At 54.2% G+C, this 9,125-nt stretch overlaps 1 protein-coding gene across 2 annotated transcripts; it reads left to right on the top strand.

The window, feature by feature from the left end:
- The first annotated feature begins 946 nt into the window (after positions 1–946).
- ZNF205 (zinc finger protein 205) lies at positions 947–8,310 on the top strand. Of its 2 annotated transcripts, XM_016211374.2 has the most exons (7): positions 947–1,035; positions 1,734–1,861; positions 4,231–4,444; positions 4,728–4,819; positions 5,174–5,294; positions 6,902–6,997; positions 7,246–8,310. In XM_016211374.2, the coding sequence occupies exons 2-7, from the start codon at positions 1,805–1,807 to the stop codon at positions 8,286–8,288; spliced, it is 1,623 nt and encodes a 540-aa protein (XP_016066860.1). In that variant the 5' UTR covers positions 947–1,035; positions 1,734–1,804; the 3' UTR covers positions 8,289–8,310. The 2 variants fall into 2 exon arrangements, with proteins under 2 accessions (XP_016066860.1, XP_087671254.1); XM_087815128.1 differs by lacking the exons at positions 4,231–4,444; positions 4,728–4,819.
- The last annotated feature ends 815 nt before the right edge of the window (positions 8,311–9,125 follow it).

Genomic DNA, 9,125 nt, shown 5'->3' with positions numbered 1-9,125 from the left:
TCCATGGGCCGACACTCTAACCATTGAGTCAAACTGACTAGGGCCAAGAAAATCAATTTTATGAGAATTCTTCTAATTTTTAAATGTTGGAAACTAATTTTAAAAAATTAAACCCTTTTGAGCCCTTGTAGCATGCCTGTGGGCTGGTACAGGGGCTAGTCATGCTTGTCTTACTGGGTGAAGTGGATGAGTCTCATAGAACTCTGATGGGCTGAAGGCAGTGGGCATGGGAACATTTCCTGGAGGAATGAACCTTCCTGGAATCTGACCCCAGGCTGGCCCCCACTCCTTTCTTGACTGGGAGGTGGAATATGAAGCCACCAGGGATGTCTGAGGGTCTGGGACCCCATGGATAATTGGGCCAGACCCCTTAACTCCTACTAACCCCAGCCTTGAGAGGGAGTTGGGGTAGGGTGCAACTAGAAACATGAGATTGATCCCCCATCTTTCAGAGGTGTAGGGCATGGGGGGATGGGGGTAAAGGGGAGATCCTAGGCGTCTCTGTTTCCTAACTTCCCTCTTATGGAGAGGGAACTCTGTGTCAGTCTTGGGGGGAACCCAGAGGACCTGCTGACCAGCCTGGGGGCTTTAAATAAAATCCAGGAACATCTTTATGGAGAAACCATGGACCTTCAGAAGCCCTGAAGGGTGCTGAAAAAGACCATCATACCTCTCCACCCAGCAAAGTGCCCCTCCTGTGAAGACAGCTGCAATGTTCTCTCTGAAATGTCAAATATCAAAAATCCTCCCATTAAATGTATTTTCCTGTATTGGCGCCCCGCTTGGCTGGCATCACCAGTAGTACGTGCCCGGAAAAGTGATAGTGAGCTGCCAAGAGCAGGTGCAGCTGGGCTCGGGACCCTAAGCTCGGAACCCTTGAAGCCAGGAACCCTCTAGGACTGCAGCGACGCGGGGAACAGGATCTGGGAGGGACTTCCTGTTGTCCTTAATCCCAGTCTCCACCCGGCTCCCTTTCCCGGTGCAGGCTGCCGCGACTCCTTTCCCAGGGGAGGGCCCCCCTTCCAGCTGTTCAAGGTGCCCCATCCACCTCCACCTCAGGGAGGGTGGGGGGCTGGGGAGGGGACCTGGATCCAAAGACGGACGCAGGTGGCCAACTGGCAGGAGGGGACGGGGTCAAAGGTGAAGGGCTTGGAGAGAAGGGGGTCTGGACCCAGGTTGGGGAAGGGGAAGGACAGGAAGGACATCCTCTGTCCAGGACCGTGAGTCAGATGGACTCCCGAGCACAGGTGGGTTGTTGCAGCCGAAGGGAGGGCTGCTGAGAGTGGGCAGCTCAATTTCTGGATCCCAGGCAGGGCTGAGTCTGGCCAAGCACAGGGTGTATGTGTGTTCTGTGCATGTGTGCCCTGGGCCAGGGAGATGGCAGGGCTTGGATTTCTCAGCTCAGCTGAGCTGGCTGTATTCGTTGGGGCCCCACACAGCACCTGTTTTGTAGGATCTCTGCAGACCTTTCGGCTTCTGATGACAGGAGATGCAGATTCCTAGTCAGCCCTGGCTTTCCCTGAGTTGATTGGGGCTATTGTTTCAGCGACAAAGGGCCGTACAAAATAGCATTCTGTAGAAGCGAGGGACCAAAAAACAGGGAGGCCGTTGGATGGCATCAAGGAAGCTTTATTTTTGATTGAAAACAGGGATGGGTCTGGCCCTACATGGGATTTGGGGGGCACTTCAGAGGTGTCCAGGAGACGCTGGCTGATTTCCTTCTGCTCTTCCAGGCTCCTGGCCGGAAGCTGGAGGGGGCTTGGCCAACACTGCTCAGCTGTGCTTTCTTGCTGTGAGATAGAAAATGTCTGCAGACCGTGGAGGCATCCAGGCTACCCAGGGCAAAGAGAGAGCCCAAGAGGTATGGATGGGGTACCAGGTGAGGGAGGTGTGCTCTGGAAGGAACTGGAACTGCACAGGATCTTCACAGCAGGGTATCTGGACCAATGGAAGAGTTAGACTCACTGGGATGCAGGGCTGGTGGATGGGGGTGAGGGAGGTATTGAAGAGAAGGTGGTATGATGGGAAATACCTTCCACCTGGGAATTGACTTCTGCGGAACTGCATTGCTTGGCCTGGTGAATTCCATGGTCAGTGGACCAAAGGCCATGTGAGGTAGCAGTTAGGCTGTGTAGGGATCCTACCAGTGAGGCTAGCTCTCTGAGCAGAACCGAGAGCACACAGAGAAGCCTCAAAACCCACCCCCCCACACACACTGTCCTTGACCTGGGACCCCCTTCTCCTCTCTCTGGGTCTGAGCACCTAGGCCTTCCTGTACCTGTTGTGTGTATGTCTGTTTGTGTGTGTGTGTATATATATATAATTACATTGTGTATAATTACAACCTTTGGAGAGACCAGAGTCACCAGGCTTGGAATCAGAGGAATATAAGTCAGTCACAGCCAGGTGTGTGACCTTGGGCAAGTTCCCTGGCCTCTGGAAACCAGGTGTATGATCTATAAAATGTGAATCATATGCCTGTTGTTCCCATCCATCTCACCCAGGTGGTTGGGAGGCTCAGAGGAGATAATGGGCACAAGAGTCCCTGTAAACAGTTTATCAGCCTGCAGGAGGTCATTATTGTAACACATAATATAAGAACACCCACAGCAACTGGAACCTAGGTCAGAGACACCTGGTAGTACAAATACAAATCAAGTACTAGTTCTATCTTTTTCCTACCGTAGAAGCACAAAGAATTGTTACCACTGTTCGTTTTCCATTCCACAGTGCCTTTGTAACAGCAACAAGGCCTCACATGTCCATGACATTCTCTGCTGATGTTGGTTTCTGTCAGCTCACACAGTAGAGTAATAATAATAATTATAGGCACTGTTTTATGTTTATCCAGAACTTTCTGGAGTGGGTAGCTCTTGCTCGTACGTTATCTGTGCAGGAGGCAGAGCAGCTGAGTCTTGGAGGCTGCCTCACTCATGTGGCTCTCAGGCACTCTGACTCCTGGTCTGGAGTCTTTTCCTTTGAGACCCTAACATACATAGAATGGGGGAGAGGGATAGGCATGAGTTCCAGCAGAAGGCTGGCCAGTCCCCATGCTGTGGATGACAATGAGGCTTCACCAGGGGCCTCCCAGTGCAAGGGAAGTGACTTAACTGAGGCTCTTGAGGTTTGGGTGGAGGCAGTACCTGCTCGGAGTTGAATGGCTAGTGAGGAATGGCTCTGGATTTGAGCCCCAGTCACCTGACTAAAGCCTGCTCCTCACTCTCCTCGAGGACTGGGGTTGAGGCTGGTGTGATGAAGGGGGGATGAATTGGGAGGACCCTGAAGTCCCATTGGGTGGGGTAGTGCTGAAGGGAGTGAGCTGGAGAGGAGTTCTGTCAGACCAAGATGGGCACCAGGCCTCAGCACACTTAGTGGCACCCTTGGGCTTTTTCTTCAAACCAAAAAAACTCCAACTGCTCTGACCAAATTGTGTCAGGCCAGAAATGGCCCAAGGCCACATGATGCCCCCTGACACCTACAAGACATGGTTGCCCTATGTCTTGGGCGTCAGATATACTTGAGTTCAAATCCTGGCTGAGCCACTCACTAGCTCCATGATCTTGGGCCGTTGTCTGATCTCTGATCCTGAGTATATTAGCTTCCTGGGGCTGCCGTAACAAAGGACCACAAACTTGGTAGCTTAAAACAACCAGAATTTATTCTCTCATAGGTCTGGAGGCCAGAAACTCAAAATCAGAGTGTTCGTAGGGCTCCCTCCCAAGGCTCTCGGGGAGGATCCTTCCTGCCCCTTCTAGCTTTTGGGGGCTCTAGGTGTCCCTTAGCTTGTGACAGCATCACTCCAGTCTTTGCTTCTGTCTTCGCACGGCCTCCTCCATGTTTCTGTCCTTTTTATAAGGACATCAGTCATTGGATTTTTCAACCCACTACACTTGGTTTCCTCATATATTAAAAATAATAATCCACACTGCTGTTAGAGGTGCAAGCCTTGAATTGAAACAGGCAGCTGCCCTGTGGGCACTTGGCCAGCCTGCACCTAGCAGGGCCTTGATGGGCCTGCCTTCCTTCCCTTGTGGGGGTGAGCAGGAGATGTATATGTCCCTGGGGATGGGAGGAAGCAAAGCCAGTCCTTCAAGCTGGGTCTTGTATTTGGTTGTGCACTCAGCCACCCTAAGTGTCTGCCCCTGCAGGGACCCCTGGGAGTGGAGGACATGGTGCTTGGCTGTGTCTTCTAGTCTCTGTCCCAGTGCTGATGGGGGCTGCAATTCCTAGGTTCCAGGTCATGGGCATCCTTGTCAAGAAATGCTTTCCGAATCAAAGGAGATGGTGCCTTTGGGAGCTGCTCAGGAGTCACCTGACATTAAGACAGAACTGCAAGAGCCACACCCCGAGGGGGCATCGCAGGAAGACAGGGCTCAAGGAGCTTGGAGCTTGGGGCACCTAAGCCAGGGTTCTAAGGAGAAAGTTCTTTTTCTGCCTGGTGGAGGTGAGGAGAGGGATGTGAAGAGAGGTACTTTTCTGGGCAGCAGCTGTGGGGAGAGGTGGAGGCTCACAGCCCAGGTGGGGAGGGGAAGAGGTCCCTGCCATGGTCAGGAAAGATGCCTGTATGTCTGCCCACTTGCCTCTTAGAGGCTACCCTGGCACAGCCTCAGAGCCTGTTGACCCTCTTCTTGGGTCAGCTGTGGGTTTGCCAGGCATGAACCCTATCTGGGGGCAACAGGACACAGCAGAATGAGGTGGCCTGTCTGAGGACCTCTCTCCTCTCTCAGCCCTCCCCTCCCCCCAGATCCCTGTGCTTTCCCATGAGGGGAGGACCAGAGACCGGCAGATGGCTGCAGCACTCCTCACTGCCTGGTCCCAGGTGAGTGCCCCTGTCCAAGGCTGGAGGGAAACAGAAAGAGTGGAGGGACAGCACCTCTGACTGAATCATCCTCCAGATCTCAGCACTGGTCCTGAGGGTGGGGGCTGGAGGGGAATATGCTGGAGATCCTGAGCTTTCCTACGGTGTCACAAAAGGACTCTCTTGTTTTTGTCTCCTGTCTTTTGTTGTATACAGCTGCCTTATTCTTGCCCCCAAAAGGCCATCCTTGGGTGGCTCCTGTTTCTCCCCACCTGGGCAGCAGGTTGGGAGTTGGGAATCTCAACTTGGCCTCATCTTGGCACCTCTACCATGTCTTGTCATGTGCTGCAGAGTAAGCATTTCATGTTGTTTCAGATGCCAGTGACCTTTGAGGATGTGGCTCTGTACCTCTCCAGGGAGGAGTGGGGGCAGCTGGACCACACGCAGCAGAGTTTCTACCGGGATGTCCTGCAGAAGCGAAATGGGCTGGCTTTGGGTAAGGACTGGCACTTGTGCTGGGGCAACTGCTTCCTAAGGCCCTGGATGCCAGAGGTGGGGTTTGTCACACTGTCACCTCCCAGCTTTCCCAGGCTTAAACCCTTCTCATTGTTCACATAGACCGTTCTGTTCTCTAGAACCTTCCTAGTGATGAGCATGCTCTGTATATGGGCTGAGATGGTAGCCATGAGCCAAATGTGGCTGTTGAGCACTAGAAATGTGGCTAGAGGAACTGAGTATTTAATATTATTTCATTTTAATCAGCTCAAATTTGAACTGAAATAGCTACATGTGGCTAGTTGGCTGCTGTACTAGACAGTGCCTACTTAGAAATTCTGCTTTTCTTTGGTTCTTCTGTGGTACTTATTCCTGTAGTTCTACCCCCCTTTTTCTTAAAGCTAGGCTTTAGAAGTGTCTGAGCTTTAGCAAATTTGGCCCTAGGGTCAGGGCTGCATGCCCGTGGTAGGGGGGACGTGGTGCTAGTTAATCTTCAGACTCATAGACTCTGAGCTGTCACATCTGCCCCAAGGGGCATGTCCTCTTCTCAGGGGCTGTGGCTCTCAGTTTTCCTCACAGTAAGTAGTTATGTCCCAGGGATTTGACTCCTCACTTTCAGACTCTAGTTTTCTTGGCAGATTTTTATGAAATCTTATAAAAACTCAGTGTTCATGCATTGTTATTCATTCACTCAGCTAGTATGTCTGTCAACACACATCTGTTGCACACCTGCTAGTCCAAGTGAAGCTGGGGGCTTGGTAATGACACTCTTTGACTTCAGTGGTGGGCCAAGACCCCTGTTGTCCCTGGTGAACCCCAAGATCACAGCCATTCTGCTCTCTCCTTTAATTATCTCAGGTTTGTTTACCACCTGTTGTTAACGCTCCCAGGGCCCAGATCAGCAGGTCTGGGCAAGTCCTGGGAGATCAGAGGGAACCTAGCACCCATTTGTGGTCCCATGACAGGCCTCATGGATGACCCAAATCACCCATTTTGTCTAACATACTACCTTCCTCCCATGGGGCTTGGATCAGGACATGGAGGCTAGGCCCTCTGCTCTCTTACTAACTTGACCAGAATTCTCAGGCCCTTACCCAGGGACTTGGCAAATGGATCTTTGGTCTCAGACTTCTGGGTGGTGAGTGTCCCTGGCCCGCTTGTCCCAGGCCCTCCCACTTGGCTTTTCTTTGCCCCTGGCTCTCCCTAGGAGCCCTTTTTGCTGATGGTCCTGGGAAGGTGTAGGTGCAAGAGTGGGAGACTGTTTGGTTTCCAACATTTCTGGGCCTGCTGCTGGGCTGTGTGAGAAAGTGGATTGCTGGCAGCTGACCTGGCCCAGTCCCTCTCCCTTTACTCCTGGTGCTCGTTCAGGGAAATAAAGCAGAGCCTGACTCCCCTGAAAACAGTGTGTCTAGTGGTGACCCTGAAACATGCTTCCTAGAGAGGGTGGACAGCTGACCCCAAGCAATCTTTGAGCTCACGTGGTATTACCTGGTGTTTCCAGAGTTGCACCCATTCCCCTTTGCTCTGTCACTTCTGGGGCGGGGAGGGTGTCTCCTGCTGGGCAGCCCTGGAGGTACATGACTGAGGACTACATCTCTTTTTGGGCAGGGTTTCCCTTCAGCAGAACTTTCTGGGCCTCCCAGGTGCAGGGCAAGGGCGAGGCCTCAAGTTCGTGCCTGCAGATGGGAGATGAAGAGAAGAGAGGTGCGTTCAGAGGTGATGGGTGGGCAATGGGTTGTCACTGTCACTCCCAGGTGCCCCTTGTCAGTGCCGGCTCTTTCCTATGGGGTGCAGACACATGGCCCTTCCTGGGGCAGGGCGCCAGCCTCCCCTCCTCTGCACAGGGTGGCAGTCGTTTCCCAGGTTCCCCTCAGGTCCTTGCACTTTTCTCCTCCGGAATCCCCTCGGGTCCCTCACAAAAGCTTCTCTCTGGTTGGAAACGCTTTCTCCAGGAGCGGTGGAGGTGAGAAAGGAGGAGCCAACCTCATCTCCGGCAGTCCCTGGGGATGTGAAGTCCTTTAGGACCAGGGCAGGGAGAGCCCAGGGGGATGTCCTACAGTGTGGATGGCAAGCAGCCAGCAGCCACAGATTGGGGCCAGCCAAAGACGACGGGCAGCAGGGTCCCCCGGAGGAGAGACAGCTGGAACCAGCCCTGTCTGACAGCGACCTCCCAGAGAAACCCAGCGAGGGGGAGATAGGCGCCCCTGAGATCAGTGAGGAGGGCCTGGCCCCTGATGGTGACACCAACAAGAAGACCTACAAATGTGAGCAGTGTGGCAAGGGCTTCAGCTGGCACTCCCACCTGGTGACGCACCGACGCACGCATACGGGCGAGAAACCCTACGCCTGCACCGACTGCGGCAAGCGCTTCGGCCGCAGCTCACACCTCATCCAGCACCAGATCATCCACACTGGTGAGAAGCCCTACACCTGCCCGTCCTGCTGGAAGAGCTTCAGCCACCACTCTACGCTGATCCAGCACCAGCGCATCCATACGGGCGAAAAGCCCTACGTGTGTGACCGCTGTGCCAAGCGTTTCACCCGCCGCTCAGACCTGGTCACCCACCAGGGCACGCACACAGGTGCCAAGCCCCACAAGTGTCCCATCTGCAGTAAGTGCTTCACACAGAGCTCAGCCCTGGTCACCCACCAACGCACCCACACAGGGGTCAAGCCCTACCCGTGTCCCGAGTGCGGAAAGTGCTTCAGCCAGCGCTCCAACCTTATCGCGCACAACCGCACGCACACCGGGGAGAAGCCTTACCACTGCCTGGACTGCGGCAAGAGCTTCAGCCACAGTTCGCACCTCACTGCCCACCAGCGCACCCACCGCGGGGTCCGGCCCTACTCCTGCCCCCTTTGCGGCAAGAGCTTCAGCAGGCGCTCCAACCTGCACCGGCATGAAAAGATCCACACCACGGGGCCCAAGGCCCTGGCCATGTTGATGCTGGGGGCAGCGGGGGCTCTGGCAGCACCTCCACCTGCTCCCACCTAGGAGGCCTTGAGGGAGGGCAGCTGCAATGGCAGTGAGAGGGGTAGTGGGAAGGGGGTTGGGGAGGTCCTGGCATGGGGGTGGGGCATGGCAACACTGGGAGGAGTTAGGTTGAAGAGCAGGCAGGCTAGCTGCAAATTAAAGGGCTTGGAATTCAAGCCACAGCCTATTGCTCTGTCTTGGTGTGGGGGTGGGGTGGGTTGAGGTGGTGGTGGGTGGGGCTGTGTGGGGTGCTGGTGGCTGACCCCAGACTCTGGGAGGCTCTTCCATCAAGCATGTGTCCTCACTAAGGCATCCCTGAGTCATTGCTCTCAGGGCTTGGGCACCCTATTCCCCAACCTTGGCTTGGGGGCCAATCTGGATGGTCAGGACCGTGTCTCCAGGCAAAGACTTCTTAGCACAGAGAGGTTTCAAGACCTGAAGCCAACCAGCCACTGCTGGAATTGTGGATCCCCTGGTGGGCCCTCTGCAGCTATCACTCTCATCCCAGGGGCATTGCCAACTGAGCTCTGGAACCTCCTTTGGCTCTTTGGGAGCCAGGAATAGGACAGGGCCAGCTTGGGAACTCATACTTATTGTCTCCCACCTGCCCTGTCTCCTGTTGCAGGCACCAGGGTCGAGTTTTGTGGCTGGACATTTTCCATCTGCTTCCACTGGGGTCCAGTGGTAATTCAGTGAGAATTCCTCACCAGGGACAACTGCCCCTCCTGGTCCATTCTGAAGCTGCTGCCAGCTCCTGCTACTTCTCCCCTCCTTGGCCTCGTCACACTTGTTCTTTATAATTTGTCCTACTCACCCATGCCTGGTTATTTTACTCCTGGCCTTCTGGTGTTTTACTTC

The sequence above is a fragment of the Miniopterus natalensis genome, chromosome 3 (genome assembly GCF_054644295.1).
Source record: "Miniopterus natalensis isolate mMinNat1 chromosome 3, mMinNat1.hap1, whole genome shotgun sequence".
Classification (NCBI taxonomy): Eukaryota; Metazoa; Chordata; class Mammalia; order Chiroptera; family Miniopteridae; genus Miniopterus; species Miniopterus natalensis.
Note: the sequence above shows the minus strand (reverse complement) of the source record. Positions and strands in the feature narration are given on the sequence as shown.